The 21046-nt window shown below is 45.2% G+C and overlaps 1 protein-coding gene across 1 annotated transcript in view; it reads left to right on the forward strand.

Moving 5' to 3' along the window:
• Window positions 1-20733, forward strand: part of LOC5507606 (phosphatidylinositol phosphatase PTPRQ-like) — a 21157-nt gene extending 424 nt beyond the window's left edge. Inside the window, exons 2-18 of the mRNA XM_048728386.1 lie at window positions 189-497; window positions 1704-2003; window positions 2383-2670; window positions 4898-5197; window positions 5939-6289; window positions 6502-6852; window positions 7065-7415; window positions 7937-8251; window positions 8461-8793; window positions 9149-9466; window positions 10512-10951; window positions 11606-11700; window positions 12406-12571; window positions 14200-14266; window positions 17401-17675; window positions 18404-18563; window positions 20039-20733. Coding sequence (XP_048584343.1) covers window positions 189-497; window positions 1704-2003; window positions 2383-2670; window positions 4898-5197; window positions 5939-6289; window positions 6502-6852; window positions 7065-7415; window positions 7937-8251; window positions 8461-8793; window positions 9149-9466; window positions 10512-10951; window positions 11606-11700; window positions 12406-12571; window positions 14200-14266; window positions 17401-17675; window positions 18404-18563; window positions 20039-20196 — 4577 coding nt within the window. The 3' untranslated portion in view covers window positions 20197-20733. The remainder of the gene's footprint in view (window positions 1-188; window positions 498-1703; window positions 2004-2382; window positions 2671-4897; window positions 5198-5938; window positions 6290-6501; window positions 6853-7064; window positions 7416-7936; window positions 8252-8460; window positions 8794-9148; window positions 9467-10511; window positions 10952-11605; window positions 11701-12405; window positions 12572-14199; window positions 14267-17400; window positions 17676-18403; window positions 18564-20038) is intronic.
• Window positions 20734-21046: the final 313 nt, after the last annotated feature.

Below are 21046 nucleotides of genomic sequence, written 5' to 3' on the forward strand. Positions count from 1 at the left end.
AGTGCCCACGTCATCTTCACCATGATTTACATTAACAATATTCCACAATATATTTCACTACTATGTTAAAACTTCGTTCAGAGGCGTAACCAGGGGATTCCTTCCTTTCATTCTTCGTTCGACTAATTTAGACTTCATACGATTTCTATCATCCCTCTGCCTGCCGTTTACCTATATCCTCCCCTAAGTCCCCAGTTCACCGCCAAACAACGTGACAGCGTGGCAGAGCCCAGACGTACCCGGTCGCATATTGATTAATTGGGCAACTCCGTCACCATCAGACACAAATGGTCAGGTAACCAAGTACTTGGTCAAAGCTTATGCCTTCGTGGACCCGAGCAGAAAATGGCATCGTCATGTGTACGAGCCTTTTTATCGACCAGTTCAGATGACTGGGCTCTGGAACTTTACCCTCTACTGTGTCCAAGTATCGGCTTTTACTCAAAAGGGAAAAGGACCAAGCAGCGCATGCGTGAATATTACGACCGCTGAGGCTGGTAAGTTTGTGATATCAGCTTGCGCATCCCGGGGAAGGGAGAGGAGGAAGGTGTTACTCCGAGTTTTGGGGTTTAGGACGCTCGTCATATTTCAGCTGGAATTAGTTTTGGTGCTTTTTTGTGAGGTTTGTTTCTTCGGTCAAATTCGTGGAAGCGTTTTGCGACAAAATTTAACAGAATACCAAAGAGCTTTCTTTGTGATATTGTGTGTGCTTTATTTATTAAAACAATATTAGGATATTTCAGCATTTTGTAATATATCATTATATTCATAGAATATCTCTTGCTGAATTCGATTTAATAGGAGGGATTGGATTCTACAGTGAGTAAGGTGGATTTGATTAGCTACTGAAATGTACATCTACTCTTATTTCAATTGATTTTTTGAGGCAGTTAAAGATTTGTCACAGTTAGCTAACAAAAGTTGGCTCCAGAGACTTAAATGGTTTCATTAACAGGGTACACAATAAAGCCCCCCCCCCCCCAATTTAGGTTATCATTAGATACCGCGGCCCCTCCATAAAGCTAAACGTACAACAAATACTTTCTCGTCCTTTTATGAAGATAAGGCTTTTCAAATCATCTTTTTAATGAAATATTGAGCATACTTTATCGTTATGAACTTGTAATAGAGGTTTTAGTATTCTTGACATTAAATTAATTTTCCCTACTCTCTCTTTGCTCCTCCCCTACCTTTCTCTGTTCCTCCCCTACTCCTCTCTGCTCCTCCCCTCCACCTCTCTGCTCCTCTCCTACTCCTCTCTGCTCCTCCCCTACACCTCTCTGCCCCTCCCCTACCCCCCTCTGTTCCTCCCCTACACCTCTCTGTTTCTACCCTACACCTCTATGTTCTACCCCTACTCCTCTCTGCTCCTCTACACCTGTCTGCTCCTCTCCTACCCGATATCCCTATACCCCTGCTCCTCCCTTACCCCTATACCCCTGTTCCTCCCCTAAAACTCTCTACTCCTCCCCTACCCCTCTCTGCTCTTCCCCTACACCTCTCTACTTCTCCCCTACTCCTCTCTGCTTCTCCCCTACTCCTCTCTGTTCCTCCCCTACACCTCTCTGCTCCTCCATTATACTCCTCTTTGCTCCTCTCTTACCCCACTCTGATCACCATCCACCCCCCGTTCCCAAACTCACCCCGCCTCAAATCCCGGTAGCCACGCCACTAATACCATTTGATGTTTTTACCACCTTCAGCTCCATCCAGCCCTCCCGTAAACCTAACAGCCATCAACGTTACGACAACAAGCATCACCCTCTCGTGGGGCCCGATAGCTGAGAAGCACAAGAATGGAATAATCAAAGGCTTTACCATATGGTATAGCTCCGAGTTAGAGTCGACACCCAAAGTTGTGAGAGTACACGGAGAAGAAACAAGTAATGTCACTATCAACTCATTATTACCGATGACCATCTATCAAGTACGCATCTCCGGGTTTAATGGTGCTGGAGACGGAACTACGAGTGATTTTCACGATATTTGGACAAGTCAGACAGGTATGTAAGCGCTATGTGATCATCTATTTCTTTACCGCGACCAAACATTTGTCAGCTTAAACATTTGAATAACATTTTATGACCCACATACGGGTCATAAGCCATAAACCATTAACCCGTTCGTTGGTAGGTGCTTGATTTTATGTGTTTATTGGATAGAAAAAGTTTCTAGATGTATCAAGTGACCTATTACCAGAGCTAAAGATGCCGATTTCAACTGGTACTCCGCACCCTATCTTGCGTTTCTCTCTAGAACCCCCCTGATGTTGTCACCGCTTTTAGATGCTTCACTACCATATTGCAAATACGCCACCAATGTCCCAAACCCTTCTAAACCCCAGACGTTACACCAACACATCTGCGTCCTTCTTTCTCATAGCACCAACTGGAAGCCCCCGCGTGATTAACGCGTCCAGTTTCAACTCAACATCTGTTGTACTCAGCTGGAATATCCTGCCGAGACATCAGAGTGGATATGTCACCGGGTATACGGTATTTTACACCAGCCAAGAGCACCAGGGATCCGTATTCTTCAGCTCAACTCTCCCTAATGCGACTGTTGGAAGCTTAATGATGTTCACTTCGTACTGTTTTCGAGTGGCAGTGAATAACACGGTGGGCACCGGTGCGCCCGGGCCGTGCTACAACATCTCGACGGACCAGGACGGTAATTGAAAAAATGTTTTGTACAGTGGAACCCCGCTCTACGGGCGCCCGCTTAATACGAACACCCCGTTTTTTTCTGGACAGTATTCAAAGTCCCGACAAAAGTCTCATGTATTCTCTTATAATTTAACCCGCTTTATACGAACACCCGTTAATATGGACAACGGACACTTTTATGTGGCCCGAAAGACATTTTTCATACACAATTAACCCCGGTTTACGGACAAAAAAAAAATTCCGCTAATCGAGCATACTTTACGAAGTCCTCATTAGCAACCTAGCGAAAAACAGCTGACGAAGGTCTCTTCATTAAGAGTCCGAAACCGGTCTTGTAAACGCTATAACCGCCCGCCGATTTTTCATCAAACGATGACATCGGAAGGCACCTTAGACGAGATGAGCGAGCCCTCTCTCAGAAAACGCCAGATTTAGCCTAAGTGCACTTTGAATTCTACGAGTTACAGTGGCGATTCTCGGCAGCCTCAAATCTTCCTGTTTGATTTTAAGAAATCTATTAAAACAGGAGTGAGCTGTACTGCAGATATGTCCTAAATAACTCTAAGAAACTTTACATGCACAAAGAAAGCGCTTATGTCAGGTCGAGCAACGCTCCCATAGACGTGAAACATTAAAGAACGACAAATTCCACCACAAAGACATATAATATGTCACCTAAGGTTTTTGTCACCTCATAAACCACGTCTAGCGTATATCGTCCTCCGTAGATCCATTTCTGCGGCATATAACGCTCAAGCAAAAGTGTAATCTCAAAGACACTACGCACTTTATTTACTTCATCAGAAGTCTATAAAAGGGCGAAAGATTCATTGATTTAAAGATCTTTGATGTCCATAGCTTACTGAAACTTTTCAGTACACGCATTCTCTCCTCTTGCCACCCTCTTAGTTATAAGAAGGGTTTGTGTCTAGGGAGATGGCCTACGTCCGTTGAGAACAAATTCCTCACTTGCCACCTTCTAAGCCGAAATCCGCAACTTATTCTAGATACGGTTACGCGATTTCACAACATACATAACGGCGAGTGTTGAATTCACGGACAGGCAAAATGCGTTTTGAGGCAAACATGGCATCTAATAAACGAATCTAAACATTTTGTCATGAGGTTCCACCCGGCTAAACAGAATCTTTTGAAGATTCTTATAAAAAACTGGCAACTTATCACGGATCTCAGCCTCATACGGCTAGAATCTTTAATGAACCTATAGTCTCTTATAGAAAGGAGAAACCGCTTATAGACTTTTAAGTCAGAGCCACAATCTCCCATAAAGGACTAGGTATCAAAGCAGATTTATTTACAATTGTGGCGGGTGTGGCTGTTGGCAATATTACACAACAAAAGTCTCATGTATTCTCTTATAATTTAACCCGCTTTATACGAACACCCGTTAATATGGACAACGGACACTTTTATGTGGCCCGAAAGACATTTTTCATACACAATTAACCCCGGTTTACGGACAAAAAAAAATTCGAGTCTCGCACTTTCAGGAGATTGATGCACTTTTAATCAGGTATTTCTCGAGTTCTAATAGGATGTTATCATTCTTTTCTAAACCTAATGCTTTTAAGCAAATAGACACATCAAGTATGCTAAAAGATAAAACAGAACACAGTAAACAGTGCTGTGTAGAACAGTCACAAAGCTAATTTAACGTACCAGACTATAGACTAGATAGACTAGGCAAAGTCAGAGTGTACAAAAAATGCATTATAAGCAGAGTTTTCACAACCTTTGTTGAATTACAGTATAACGGATTCAGTTAGAATAATTGAGTTGAAATTGGCAATCACAAGGACGGTTGAGGAAAGGAGTAGTTATCCTGTTTTGTTGTTGTTGTTTTTAAAAAAAATATTGCTATGAATTTGAGTAATAAAGAAATAACCGGAACATGTCACTAGCTCGCAGAAGTACCTTATCCAAATGTTACTTGATACACGAGTTTTAAAGATTTTAATATGAAGCATGTTGTGTTGCTGTAGCCTGAGTTGAGTTTTTAAAATGCATTTTGACGTCTTTTAGGGCAGCCCGCTTAATACGGACACCCCGATAATACGGACACTTATAAAAGTCCCGAGGGTGTCCGTATTATCGGGGTTTCACCGTATTTGTATAACACCGAGACGAGTGCATTACGATGAACACAATTTCACATTTACCTCCTAGTAATAAAGATATCTGATTGTTTTTTTTTTTCGTTGTCCCTTTAGTTCCTTCCCAGCCTCCAGAAAACGTGAGCGCATGCGCAGTTAATTCGACTGCTGTGAACGTCACGTGGTCTAGAATACCGCAGAAATTCCTACGCGGGATCCAAAATGGGAGTGTCATCGTCGCTCGTCGCATCATCGACACGTCGTCAAATTTGAGCCCTTTGGTAACGAGCTGCGAGTCAAATGCAATCCTTGGAAACTTGGAGCCTTTCACACAGTATTGTGTGACAGTAGCGGCTCTTACCATAAAAGGAGCGGGTCCTTGGAGTGATTGCGTGACCGTTACGACGCACGAGTCAGGTAAGTGTAACTACTTTTTCTTAGCACCTTTTATATGGACTTAAATTCTAGGTGTATTTTTGTATTGCACTTGTTACTATCCTAGCCTTGGTTTTGAATTCTGATGTCAATGTTAAATAAAAAAACGTCCAAGCTCTTCTGTTACGCGCATGCGCCAAATAGAAACTACAGATCACCACACCCGAGCAGAGAGAATTTAGAGGAACTTTAAATGCTTCGGGGTCCTGAGTAACTTGGTTCGAGGGTTACTGTGTCATGAATGGGGTCCAACAAATGGGGCACATGATCGCAATAGATCGCAGGGTGCGTTTACATCTTGCGATCACATGCAAACCAGCCATAATATTACGGTTACCAAACGATCATGCATCACATCGCGTTATTGTTTGTCAATTGCTATGTGATTTTTAGACAATCGTCACGTGTTTTTTTAGTCAATCGTCACGTGTTTTTTATTTAATTGCCACGTGATTTTTAGTCAAATGTCACGTGATTTTTAATCAATCATCACGGGATTTTTATTCAATCGTCATGTGATTTTTATTCAGTTTCCACGTGATTTTTAGTCAATCGTCACGTGTTTTTTAGTCAATTGCCACGTAATTTTTGTCATTTGTTAGTATTTTTTTACTTGTCAAACCGTGAATATTTTTGTCATTTGTTAGTAATTTTTTTTTCACTTGTCACACCGTGAAATAATTCACGTTTGTTATATGATTTCTATACACTCTGCGTTCGCAGCTCCTGCAGGTCCACCGCTGAACGTATCTGCGTACAACACAAGCTCCACATCTTTACGAATCACCTGGCTTCCGGTTCACCCTGACTTCCGGCACGGGATCATTCTTGGTTATCACGTGCGCGTGTATGGTCCCTCCCCTTTCCAAGGAGCATCTGTCAATCATAGCATGAGTCAAAATGCGACTAGCGTTCTGCACTCTGACCGTAATCTCACCGTGAACGCGTCTATGCTCGGGGTGGAGGTGGACGAGCTGCAGAAGTTTACGATGTACTCGGTGCGGGTGACAGCGTACAACTCAGCGGGGGAGGGACGGGGGAGTGACGTCATCAGCGTTATGACGGATGAGGATGGTAAGAAAAAGACCTTATTGATTTTGATAGGGGGAGGGGAGGGGAGAGACCGTATTTTGCTCCTAGTACCAGAAGTATCCAACTTTGGATCTTAGTGTACGTGTAGGACGTATCAGAAGGCCAATCGCGCCGCCATTTTACGCTCCCGCACAAAACAGAGTGACTCAAAGAATCCAATTGCATCGGCTAATTCAATCAATCTGCGTTCGCAGCTCCTTCAGGTTCACCGCTGAACGTATCTGCGTACAACACAAGCTCCACATCTTTACGAATCACCTGGCTTCCGGTTCACCCTGACTTCCGGCACGGGATCATTCTTGGTTATCACGTGCGCGTGTATGGCCACTCCCCTTTCCAAGGAGCATCTGTCAATCATAGCATGAGTCAAAATGCGACTAGCGTTCTGCACTCTGACCGTAATCTCACCGTGAACGCGTCTATGCTCGGGGTGGAGGTGGACGAGCTGCAGAAGTTTACGATGTACTCGGTGCGGGTGACAGCGTACAACTCAGCGGGGGAGGGACGGGGGAGTGACGTCATCAGCGTTATGACGGATGAGGATGGTAAGAAAAAGACCTTATTGATTTTGATAGGGGGAGGGGAGGGGAGAGACCGTATTTTGCTCCTAGTACCAGAAGTATCCAACTTTGGATCTTAGTGTACGTGTAGGACGTATCAGAAGGCCAATCGCGCCGCCATTTTACGCTCCCGCACAAAACAGAGTGACTCAAAGAATCCAATTGCATCGGCTAATTCAATCAATCTGCGTTCGCAGCTCCTTCAGGTTCACCGCTGAACGTATCTGCGTACAACACAAGCTCCACATCTTTACGAATCACCTGGCTTCCGGTTCACCCTGACTTCCGGCACGGGATCATTCTTGGTTATCACGTGCGCGTGTATGGCCACTCCCCTTTCCAAGGAGCATCTGTCAATCATAGCATGAGTCAAAATGCGACTAGCGTTCTGCACTCTGACCGTAATCTCACCGTGAACGCGTCTATGCTCGGGGTGGAGGTGGACGAGCTGCAGAAGTTTACGATGTACTCGGTGCGGGTGACAGCGTACAACTCAGCGGGGGAGGGACGGGGGAGTGACGTCATCAGCGTTATGACGGATGAGGATGGTAAGGAAAAGACCTTATTGATTTTGATAGGGGGAGGGGAGGGGAGAGACCGTATTTTGCTCCTAGTACCAGAAGTTTCCAGCTTTGGATCTTAGTGTACGTGTAGGACGTATCAGAAGGCCAATCGCGCCGCCATTTTACGCTCCCGCACAAAACCGAGTGACTCAAAGGTAACTGATGAACATTCAACTAAATATCATTAATAAAGTATTACCCTTTAATCGCGGGTTTTCTTTCTTTTCGGAAGTTGAAATGAGACGTCGTTCTTTTAATGAAAACATTAACAAATAAGTAGATGTTCGTCATTCTTCAAGATTTTATCACATCTCTAAAATTAGAAGTGTCTCACTTTCTTACCACGACTCTAGTACCACAATTATCCAATTTTTAAAGTCATTTGAATTCATTTACACCTCTCAAACCGGAAGAGTACACCTTTCAAACCGGAACCGGTTTATCGTGGATCCAATAACACCTCTAGTACCGGAAGTGCCTAAATGTAGATCTCCATTGTGCTTTAGTACCGGAAGTGCCCCCAAGTCACGTGGTTGGCAAAAACTTGAGTTCCACATCTGTCCAACTGAAATGGGAAATGCCTCCACTCGCGGGGCTTCATGGGAGACTAGTCGGTTTCAACGTGACCATATACCGGTATGACCAGGAAGGTTTCCTCGTCACCAAGCCTTATAAGGAGTTTCAGGTCGAGGCGGAGACCACAAGCGCTGTTTTGGATCAGCTACACAAAGGACTTCAATTCTGCGTGAAGATCGCTGCCTTTACAAAGTATGGTAGTGGGAACTATAGCAACTGCAGTTTTGTGGCTACCAATGAAGAGCGTGAGTAATTGTTGCACGGCTCCACGCTGACTGTACCTGTAATTCAGGCATTATCATCATCATCATCATCAACAGCATCATAATCATCATCATCATCATCATCATCAACAACAACAACATCATCACCATCATCATCATTGTTATTATCATTATTACACACAATTTTTATTCTTACTTATGAATTCTTTTCTAACCACTCGCCTTTCTAGCGCCCAGCCTGCCTCCGCAGAACTCTACCATAAAATCAACAGGTCCCACAGCACTACGGGTCACATGGGAACCAATACCATGGCAACACTCAAATGGCGTCATTCTTGGCTACATCATCAGACTTACCCCCACTAAAGAGACAAGACGGCGAAGAAGGCGAAGCGTGGAGTACTCGGATGGCGTTATATCAGTTAAGGTTTCCAAGGGAACCACGTCATACGAGTTTAAGGATCTCGAGAAGGACACTGTGTATTGTGCCGAGCTTCTCGCCTTCACCGCAGCAGGGACTGAAAACGGGACCTCGTGTGTGATGGGCCACACCCAGTCACTGGGTGAGTTGGACAAGATGGCGGTAGTAATAAAGGGCGAGGAGTTGGTGAATTGAAAAGGCAATGCAATCTTTTGGAACAAATAAAAGTTGACAATTTTAGGAGCACAAGATTTGCAGTAACTAGGTGGCGTTTTTGCAGGGTGGCGTTTTGGTAAAACTTCACGGAAAGCGAGAAAGATGCTGTTGAACAATCTATAAAAAAGCTATCATAAAGCTATTATAAAGACAACCCATCTGATCCCCGATCGAGACTACTAAGACCACGTGACACGAGAACTTGTTGAATTTTATATGACATATAGAATAATCAAGTTATGTTACAACACAGAATACAACTTTTTTTTCTCTGATCACAGAAAACATCATCCCTAATGTCACCCTGAGCGGCTCACCAGGCCCTGAATCAATAAAGGTCTTGATAACTCTTAAAGACCGCGACATATTGCTAGACAGTGGCTTGCTGGTTCGCTACGACTTGCAGTACAGAGTGAGCAAGGTGTCTGGGAAGGAAGTAGTTTCCTCTGAAAAGACCAGGCCAGTGGTGCTACAGGTCGCCGGGAATGCTAACGAGGTGGAGCTCAATGATCTCGAGACTTACACTACGTATGAGATTGAGGCGGCGGTTGTGACGAAGGATGAGGGGAGGCTGACTTACAGCACGGTGTTATATGCAGGTGGGACGGAGTGCGGTGAGAGTTTAGGATAAGGAAATAGTTTGCCGTTTAATGATTTCTTTATGGTGATTTCGATTCTGTTTCTTTTACAATTAGCGATTAAATAAAATTGTCTGATGATTAAATTGACGATTTTGATAAAGATGGTGATGGTGATGGTGGTGGTGATGGTGATGGTGGTGGTGATGGTGATGGTGATGGTGATGGTGATGGTGATGGTGATGGTGATGGTGATGGTGATGGTGATGGTGATGGTGATGGTGATGGTGATGGTGATGGTGATGGTGATGGTGATGGTGATGGTGATGGTGATGGTGATGGTGATGGTGGTGGTGGTGGTGGTGGTGGTGGTGGTGGTGGTGGTGGTGGTGGTGGTGGTGGTGGTGGTGGTGGTGGTGGTGGTGGTGGTGGTGGTGGTGACGGTGATGGTGATGGTGACGGTGACGGTGACGGTGGTGGTGACGGTGACGGTGGTGGTGACGGTGACGGTGAAGGCGATGGCGATGGCGATGGCGATGGCGATGGCGATGGCGATGGCGATGGCGATGGCGATGGCGATGGCGATGGCGATGGCGATGGCGATGGCGATGGCGATGGCGATGGCGATGGCGATGGCGATGGCGATGGCGATGGCGATGGCGATGGCGATGGCGATGGCGATGGCGATGGCGATGGCGATGGCGATGGCGATGGCGATGGCGATGGCGATGGCGATGGCGATGGCGATGGCGATGGCGATGGCGATGGCGATGGCGATGGCGATGGCGATGGCGATGGCGATGGCGATGGCGATGGCGATGGCGATGGCGATGGCGATGGCGATGGCGATGGCGATGGCGATGGCGATGGCGATGGCGATGGCGATGCTGATGGCGATGGCGATGGTGATGGTGATGCTGGTGCTGATGCTGATGGCGATGGTGATGGTGATGCTGATGCTGATGCTGATGGCGACGGTGATGGCGACGGTGATGAAGATGATGATAAATTATTATGCTAGCCCTTCTGCGCAAGTCTTTTCTAACAAATAACATATCCACTCCAGAGACCTGCAAATGCCCTAGATCTCTGCTGACTAACTGGTACCAACACCCTCCATTCACCGCTCTCAATAGCGACCACACGGTAGCCGGCGTGATACCCCCTATCCTGACCAGCATCGTCACAAGTACATGCGGTGTGTGCCAAAACTCCCCTACTTTCCTGGACATCACGAGCCCTCAGGACAATGCCACCATAATGAAGGAAAACCTGGACGCCACCATGGACATGTCATTTCCAGTAAGCGCCATCAAAGGCCAGGTCAATGTCGCAGGGTTGTATGTCCCACTAGTAAAGATTCCTGGTGTATTGGTATTGTCCAGACAAGAACCCGCGGCGGCCAGGTACGCCAAGGTGGTGGTGTCGTCTATTTTCCAGTGCTGGCCCATCGTGGTTATCAACGTGTGCTTCATGCTCTTGGCGGGCGTTATCATATGGGCTTTGGTGAGTCTTTACATTTCGCGGTAAATGATTTATTACATTTTGCGTTGAAAAGCTTTTACATTTTGTTAAACATTTATTACATTTTGCGTTGAAAGCTATTACATTTCGCGTTAGTTATTACATTTTGTGGTAGAAAAAATTTCCGGACAGACCGCTTCCTTTTTTTTCACGAGTTCTCTTTTTAGATCATCAGAACGTCGCTCCTGGGTGGCCATTCAAAAGAAAGAAAAATTTACAATAGCCTGATAATAGCACACCAGGCCCGTACCCAGGACTTGGGGGTGCGGTTAACTTTTCGGGGGGTGGGGGTTGGGGAGGGGGTGAGTTTTCTGATAAAACCATCCCCGAAAGAACAAAAGGTTTTTTATGCCATTGCAGTATTTCCAAGGGACTTTTATTACCGTATTTGGCAATAAAAAAGTTTGACGTATATATTTATATTATACCATAGTGATCTAGGATGCCTTTTTTATTATTCGCTTATGCTTTATAGTTTTGTGCCGTTGTGGGGGTGGGGGGGGCTGCGAACCCACCCTCTGCACCCCCCCTGGGTACGGGCCTGCACACGGAAAATGTTTGGAAAAGGACAAAGGCTGTGTGAACGAGAAACAAGAAAACGTTTAAACAGTGATCCTTTGTTGATATATTTTTTAGGAGCATGGAAGAAACAAAGGCCAGTTTCCAAACCAAGTTATTCCTGGTATCCAGGAAGGGGTGTGGTGGGCGATAGCCACGATGACCACAGTAGGGTACGTCAAACAATGACCATATGACTGCTTTCCAAAACCTCTACATGATAACACATGCGTTTCCCTTCGTCTCAGCTACGGTGACCCCTCGTCTCTCTCTCCTTAACCTCTACATGTCTATCGCATGATTTTCCCTTCGTAGCAGCTACGGTGACCGAATCAACTCTTACCCCATAACCTCTAAATGCCTAACACATGGTTTTTCCATTTCGCCGCAGCTACAGTGACCGCTCAACTGCTCTCCAAAACCTCTACATGATAACACATGCGTTTCCCTTCGTCTCAGCTACGGTCACCCCTCGTCTCTCTCTCCTTAACCTCTACATGTCTATCGCATGATTTTCCCTTCGTAGCAGCTACGGTGACCGAATCACCTTTTACCCCATAACCTCTAAATGCCTAACACATGGTTTTCCATTTCGCCGCAGCTACGGTGACCGCTCAACTGCTCTCCAAAACCTCTACATGATAACACATGCGTTTCCCTTCGTCTCAGCTACGGTGACCCCTCGTCTCTCTCTCCTTAACCTCTACATGTCTATCGCATGATTTTCCCTTCGTAGCAGCTACGGTGACCGAATCAACTCTTACCCCATAACCTCTAAATGCCTAACACATGATTTTCCCTTTGTCGCAGCTATCGTGACCGCTCAACTCTCCCCATAACCTCTAAATGCCTAACACATGATTTTCCTTTCGCCTCAGCTACGGTGACCGCTCGCCTCTGTCCCTTGCCGGGCGGCTGTTCGCTGTTGTGTGGTCGTTGGTTGGAATCATAATGGCGTCCATGCTGATCGCATCCATCTCCTCATCTCTAACCATCACTGTTGTTGACGAGATTAGCAGCTCGGGAGTGACCAGAGGGGAGAGGGTAAGGGAGTGACCAGGGGGAGAGGGTTAGGGAGTGACTAGAGGGGAGAGGGTAAGGGAGTGACCAGGGGGAGAGGGTTAGGGAGTGGCCAGAGGGGAGAGGGTAAGGGAGTGACCAGGGGGAGAGGGTTAGGGAGTGACCAAAGGGGAGAGGGTAAGGGAGTGACCAGGGGGGGAGAGGGTAAGGGAGTGACCAGGGGGAGAGGGTAAGGGAGTGACCAGGGGGAGAGGGTTAGGGAGTGACCATGGGAGAGAGGGTAAGGTAGTGACCAGAGGGGAGAGGGTTAGGGAGTGACCAGGGGGGAGAGGGTAAGGGAGTGACCAGAGGGGAGAGGGTAAGGGAGTGACTAGGGGGGAGAGGGTAAGGGAGTGACCAGAGGGGAGAGGGTAAGGGAGTGACCAGAGGGGAGAGGGTAAGGGAGTGACTAGGGGGGAGAGGGTAAGGGAGTGACCAGAGGGGAGAGGGTAAGGGAGTGACCAGAGGGTAGAGGGTAAGGGAGTGACCAGAGGGGAGAGGGGAAGGGAGTGACTAGGGGGGAGAGGGTAAGGGACTGACCAGGGGGAGAGGGTTAGGGAGTGACTAGAGGGGAGAGGGTAAGGGAGTGACCAGGGGGAGAGGGTTAGGGAGTGACTAGAGGGGAGAGGGTAAGGGAGTGACCAGGGGGAGAGGGTAAGGGAGTGACCAGAGGGGAGAGGGTAAGGGAGTGACCAGAGGGGAGAGGGTAAGGGAGTGACCAGAGGGGAGAGGGTAAGGGAGTGACCAGGGGGAGAGGGTAAGGGAGTGACCAGGGGGGAGAGGGTAAGGGAGTGACCAGAGGGGAGAGGGTAAGGGAGTGACCAGAGGGGAGAGGGTAAGGGAGTGACCAGGGGGAGAGGGTAAGGGAGTGACCAGAGGGGAGAGGGTAAGGGAGTGACCAGAGGGGAGAGGGTAAGGGAGTGACCAGAGGGGAGAGGGTAAGGGAGTGACCAGGGGGAGAGGGTAAGGGAGTGACCAGAGGGGAGAGGGTAAGGGAGTGACCAGGGGGAGAGGGTAAGGGAGTGACCAGAGGGGAGAGGGTAAGGGAGTGACCAGAGGGGAGAGGGTAAGGGAGTGACCAGAGGGGAGAGGGTAAGGGAGTGACCAGAGGGGAGAGGGTTAGGGAGTGACCAGGGGGAGAGGGTAAGGGAGTGACCAGGGGGGAGAGGGTAAGGGAGTGACCTGGGGGGAGAGGGTAAGGGAGTGACCTGGGGGGGGGAGAGTAAGGTAGTGAAGGGACCAAACTCCTATACAAGCGACCTCTAACATCTTCGTGAAACCTCATTTTTACGAACACTCTGTTTTTATGGACAACCCATTTGAACTCCTCGTTATTACGGCTACCTCGTTTTTATGAATTACGTAGTTGTCCGTGATATCGAGGGCTGGGTGTGGCAATTCGTTAGTGCTAGTATTATGGATCATGATCTTAAGAGAGTCCATGGAATAGTGAGGACCTTGGAACACTTTTAGATGTCCATTTTGTAGCAAGGAGTTTCTTTGAAATTCTGACAGTGTTTGCTCGACTGCTAATGTTAAATACCCTCCCCAAATAGTTCCGTCGGTCGTATAGGCAGGTTCGCGGAAAATAACGTTACATTGCATTTGAACAGATAGCAGCAGTGATGAACTCACCCGAATACAATGCCGCCGAGCGAGTAGCACGAGGGCGAGCCAAGTGTAAGTAGGCATTAAGTAATATCGTCATTATCATCATCATTAACATTATCGTCGAAAGACGTCATTATCACAGACATCACCGCCATGATAATTATCATTATCATCATCATTAACATCACCGTCATAATAATACGTCATCATTACAGACATCATCGCCATTATAATCATCATTATCATTAACATCATCGTCATCTTCATCATCACAAAGATCATCACCATGATAATTATTATCATATCATATCATTATCATTATCAACGTCATCCCCATAATACGTCATCATACAGACATCATCGCTTTTATAATCACATTATTATTAACATCATCGTCATCGTCATCATCACAGACATCATCGCTCTTATAATCACATTATTATTAACATCATCGTCATCGTCATCATCACAGACATAATCGCCATCATCATTTTAATAATAATCAAACAACTGGGGTTTCGAGTTATCGGCATTGTTTTTTCTATCCCTATGTTTGTTTTGATAATGAGATTCTAAGTTCCACTAATTGTGATGGTACTGATAATTTTGATGATGGTGATGATGATAAAAATAATGATTCTGATAATTACGATGCTGCTAATGTTGATGATGATAATGATGGTGGTGGTAGTGATGTTATAGACGATGATAATGATGGTGGTGGTAGTGATGTTATAGATGATGATAATGGTGGTGGTGGTAGTGATGTTATAGATGATGATAATGGTGGTGGTGGTAGTGATGTTATAGATTATGATAATGATGGTGGTGGTAGTGATGTTATAGATGATGATAATGATGGGGGTGGTAGTGATGTTATAATGATGGTGGTGGTAGTGATGTTATTAGATGATGATAATGATGGTGATGGTAGTGATGTTTTAGATGATGATAATGATGGTGGTGGTAGTGATGTTATAGATGATGATAATGATGGTGGTGGTAGTGATGTTATAGATGACGATAATGATGGTGGTGGTTGTGATGTTATAGACGATGATAATGATGGTGGTGGTAGTGATGTTATAATGATGGTGGTGGTAGTGATGTTATAGATGATAATAATGATGGGGGTGGTAGTGATGTTATAGATGATGATAATGATGGTGGTGGTAGTGATGTTATAGATGATGATAAGAAATTGGAGGTATAAGGAATGATGGTGGTGGTAGTGATGTTATAGATGATGATAAGAAATTGGAGGTATAAGGAATGTATCAATGCGTAAATCGCAAGAAACGAATGAAAACTTCGTAAACTTAAGTTATTCACTAATCACTGTACTTACATCTAAAGCGCCTATGCTTTATGAACTGTTACTTGAAGCACAAAATTGAATAACTTAGCTTAGTAAAAACCTAGTAATCAGTCTTGCACCTAAAATTTGTCCAGATATTTATTTTGAATATCTAATGTTACTGTAGTTGGTTTTTGTCCGTATATTCTGATCACAGTAAACCCTGAATATGAAGAACCTAGTTATCTTTTCAAGCTAGCTTACCAGGTTCAAATTTAAATGGTGCATATAGAGGTATTAGGCTTCTAGCTTCTTATCTGAATATACAAAGATGGAGGAGGAGGCAGTTCTTTTGGAAAACCGTAATGACGCCAAAAAGGGTAATGTTCAAAAGCTGTTAAAGTTGTTATAGAAAAATAATATTGTGTATGTTTGTTTCAGCTTTGTTATGTTGGAACACTTGTTAGTAATTTTGTCCTGGATACCTTATGTCAAATGACTATTATTTTTCAAACATTTTTTCAACTTATATTTTTGTTATTTTTGTTATTTTTTTGAATTGTTTAATTAAATGATTTGTCAAATTCATAATAACGTCTTTTCCTTGGTGTTTCTAAATTACTCTAATTTCTCCAGTATTAACCCCTGAAGTAGGTGGAGTTTAAACGGCCATTTTGTAAAAACAGGGGGGAAGGGGTTGAAATCATCCCTTTAGTTACCCGATTAGTAGGGAGTAAAAATTGACTCCCATTTTGAGGGTGAATTGTACTCTTTGAATGGAGTAACAACAAGCAACCTAGTAAATTACTCCACTTAGCTACCCCCTAAAGTGGGTAAAATTTACTCCCCTGAGAGAGTAGGAAAAAAGGAGTAAAAAATAACTCCATTTTGAGGGTAAATTGTACTCCTTTAATGGAGTAATAGCAAGCAACCTAGTAAATCACTCCCTTTAGTTACTCCCCTACAGGGGTAAAATCTACTCCCTTGAGAGAGTAGAAGAAAGGGAGTAAAAAATTACTCTAAAAAGGGAGTCATTTTGTACCTCGGTTTTTTACTCCTTTTTTGGAGTTAAAACTACTCTTTGAAACTAACAGTGTGGTAGTGATGTTATAGATGATGATAATGATGGTGGTGGTAGTGATGTTATAATGATGGTGGTGGTAGTGATGTTATAGATGATGATAATGATGGTGGTGGTAGTGATGTTATAGATGATGATAATGATGGTGGTGGTAGTGATGTTATAGACGATGATAATGATGGTGGTGGTAGTGATGTTATAGATGATGATAATGATGGTGGTGGTAGTGATGTTATGGATGATGATAATGATGGTGGTGGTAGTGGTAGTGATGTTATAGATGATGATAATGATGGTGGTGGTAGTGATGTTATAGACGATGATAATGATGGTGGTGGTAGTGATGTTATTAGATGATGATAATGATGGTGGTGGTAGTGATGTTATGGACGATGATAATGATGGTGGTGGTAGTGATGTTATCAGATGATGATAATGATGGTGGTGGTAGTAATGTTAAATATGATGATAATGATGGTGGTGGTAGTGATGTTATAGATGATGATAATGATGGTGGTGGTAGTAATGTTAAATATGATGATAATGATGGTGGTGATGGTAGTGATGTTATGGATGATGATAATGATGGTGGTGGTTGTGATGTTATAGATGACGATAATGATGGTGGTGGTTGTGATGTTATAGACGATGATAATGATGGTGGTGGTAGTGATGTTAAACATGATGATAATGACTCTAATGATGATGTTAAAGATGATGATGTTGATGCTAATGACGATGATAATGATGATGATGATAATTGTGTTGCTGGTGATGATAATAATGGTGATTATGATGACATTTTCGATTTTGTTTGCCCTACAGTCTTCTCCTACCCTAACATCACAAGCCTGATAAACGCATTCCAGGCCTTGAACGTGACGAGTATCGTGGTGGACCCTTACACAGTCCAGTCACGCCCTGATCTCTTCAACGACACGTGGTATAAGATTAGCAATATCATCAGCGAGGAGATTTCGTATGGGGTGATACTTGGTGGAAATGCAGTCAAACTGGAGAGACACATCAGTGAGTATGTCAGCTCTAACGTGATGGCAGTCAGCATGGACTATCAGGTGGATAACAGCACGAATACTACGGTGAGTCATCATCATCATCATAATCATATCATCATCATCATTATGTCATCATTATAATGTCATCATTAACAGCATAACATTATCGTGCCATCATTATCATTATGCTATCATCATATCATTATCACCAACATCATCATCACCATCATCATCACCATCATGTCATCGTCATTCATAATAGAGTATTTCAGCTCTAACGTAATGGCAGTCAGCATGGACTATAAATTAGACAACAGCACAACACTACTGTGAGTCATCATCATCATAATCAACATTATCATCATCGCCGTCATCATTGTCATATCTTCATTCAAAATGTAGAAAATAAGCTCTAATGTGATTGCTGTCAAAATGGACAAGATCACACGCCGCAGCATCATATTAATGTCACAAGCATATCGCGCTTGATAAACCAGCAACCAACCAAAAAAAAGTCTTTGAGGTCAGGTATTAAAAAAGAAAACATTGTAGCCTGCTAGCCGGCTCTTATTCGGAAATGTTTCGCCTTTGAATATTAGGAATCATTTGGCGCGTGCGAAGCTCACTCTCGCCGCAGCGTACCTTGGCCTTCGCGCGCGCAACAGAATCCCCAGTATTAGAAAACATAACATTTCCGAATACGCCCGAATGAGAGCCGGCTAGCAGACTAGCAAAATTGCGGCTCGTAGTTGTGCTATAAGGGCAGGAGAGAGACTCACTCTCAGCTCATGTCAGTCTTTTAAAACCCACAGGATTCTGGAACAATTAAAGTTTCCCAAGGTGAGACGGTGAACTTCCTGGATCCGTCCTCGCCGATATTTCGGGAAGGACTTCAGTATTGCGGCCTGGTGTTAGCCGGGATGGTCTTACTGGGTGTGACGTATCACGTGTTATATTACATTCAGTACAGAGGTAGGCGGTTCTTATACCACTTACTCCACTTGGTCCTCACCCACCCATCCCACTCTCTTTAATTTTTGAATGAATCGTCCCTAACATGTAGCAGGGACAGTGGATAGGGAGGGGTCGGGTGGGAGGGGTTTCTGAACCCCATTTAAAACTAAGCCAAAAAGGCACGGGAGAGCCTCCTTATCAAACTTTTGTAAGGGGGGTGGTACTCGATGCAGAATAATACTATAGCTCCCTTGTTCAGTGTAGTCCACCTCCTACCATATCGTTTGCTCCTCCCCTACACCTCTCTGTCCCTCCCCTACACCTCTCTGCTCCTCCCCTACTCCTCTCTGCTCCTACGCTACACTTCTCTGCTTCTACCCAACTCCTCTCTTCTCCTCCCCTACTCCCCTCTGCTCCTACCCTACTCCTCTCTGCTCCTCCCCTACTCCTCTCTGCTCCTCCCCTACTCCTCTCTGCTCCTCCCCTACTCCTCTCTGCTCCTCCCCTACTCCTCTCTGCTCCTCCCCTACTCCTCTCTGCTCCTCCCATACCCCTCTCTGCTCCTCCCCTACCCCTCTCTGCTATTCCCCTACTCCTCTCTGCTCCTCCCCTACACCTCTCTTCTCCTCCCCTACCCCCCTCTGCTCCTCCCCTACTCCTCTCTGCTCCTACGCTACACTTCTCTGCTTCTACCCAACTCCCCTCTGCTCCTCCACTACACCTCTCTGCTCCTCCCCTACTCCTCTCTGCTCCTCCCCTACTCCTCTCTGCTCCTCCCCTACACCTCTCTGCTCCTCCCATACACCTCTCTGCTCCTCCCTTACTCTTCTCTGCTCCTCCCCTACTCCTCTCTGCTCCTCCCCTACTCCTCTCTGCTCCGTCCCTACCCCTCTCTGCTCCTCCCCTACTCCTCTCTGCTCCTCCCCTACTCCTCTCTGCTCCTACGCTACACTTCTCTGCTTCTACCCAACTCCTCTCTTCTCCTCCCCTACTCCCCTCTGCTCCTACCCTACTCCTCTCTGCTCCTCCCCTACACCTCTCTGCTCCTACCCTACTCCTCTCTGCTCCTACTCTTCACCTCTCTGCTCCTCCCCTACACCTCTCTGCTCCTACCCTACACCTCTCTTCTCCTCCCCTACTCCTCTCTGCTCCTCCCCTACACCTCTCTTCTCCTCCCCTACACCTCTCTTCTCCTCCCCTACACCTCTCTGCTCCTCCCCTACACCTCTCTTCTCCTCCCCTACCCCTCTCTGCTCCTCCCCTACTCCTCTCTGCTCCTCCCATACCCCTCTCTGCTCCTCCCCTACTCCTCTCTGCTCCTCCCCTACTCCTCTCTGCTCCTCCCCTACTCCTCTCTGCTCCTCCCATACCCCCTCTCTTCTCCTGCCCTACCCCTCTTTTCTCCTCCCCTACTCCTCTCTGCTCCTCCCCTACCCCCAACTTCTTGAGTTGCCACAACAAGCATGCTAATGACATCAGCATTTTATTTCAAGGTTCCCGCATGAATACATGCCCAAAAGATTCCTACTTTGAAAGCATTCAAGAGATGCGGAACGTTTTGGAGGAGTTCCACCAAAATTTTTGCGAGTTGTACAAACACTTGCGCCGTGAGCAGCTGTGGAAATCTGACGTCAAGAAATGCCAGCTGTAGCTTTAAGGAGCCCAAGACAGCCGCACCTGTGTTATTGTTTCGACTAATATTTGAAGAGATACTATTTAGGAAGATTTCTCGAAATAACCTTCTAAAGCGGCAATCGCTCCAGTTTACTTCCCGTCGGGCCAACGGAAACCTTAGCCGATAAAAGACAAAAGAATCTTTTTAGAATCTGCACTATCTAACAGGACGTACGCTCTAAATTATCACATGCTTGAAGTTATTGACCGAAAGTAAACAGGTGATATTGCAGCTGTAAAACAAAATTTTATAATTTTTATACACTTATTATTTACTTTATACTTCACTAATCTATTTGTTTGAATATCGAGACAGCGGCTTAGAGAGGCTCTTAAGTGTGAAAGACATAAAGTGTGATACTTGTATACTAATTATCGATAATTAGCCAACTTTGGCAAGATTCGACCAAGATTGGCGCTTTGCACTCTAAAAGGGTACTTTCGGGGTTTAATAGAAATGTAAAAAAAACGGCATTATGAACAGCGTATTAAATAAACAGCATTGTTGGAAAAACACGTAGCAAATATTTGCTTCACAGTACTGAGAGGTCCAGCCCAAGTAGCACTTCAGGGTAGTCTATAGCCCGAGTATCAGGCAATTTTATTTTTCAAAAGTTGGAGAGAAAAAATAAAATCGCTTCCCGGTATTATACTTCATAGGGAAAGGGCCTGACACTCGGGCTAGGTAGTCTATATTTAGTTTAGTGTCACTAAAAAAGGATGAGCTCAGCTTTTCGTGACATCGATAATTGGTAATTGCTGTTGGCTTATTCTGCAGAAAAGTCACTTATGGAAACACATCATAGCATTTATCAACTGTTTGTATA

This window comes from Nematostella vectensis, chromosome 1, assembly GCF_932526225.1.
Source record: "Nematostella vectensis chromosome 1, jaNemVect1.1, whole genome shotgun sequence".
Classification (NCBI taxonomy): Eukaryota; Metazoa; Cnidaria; class Anthozoa; order Actiniaria; family Edwardsiidae; genus Nematostella; species Nematostella vectensis.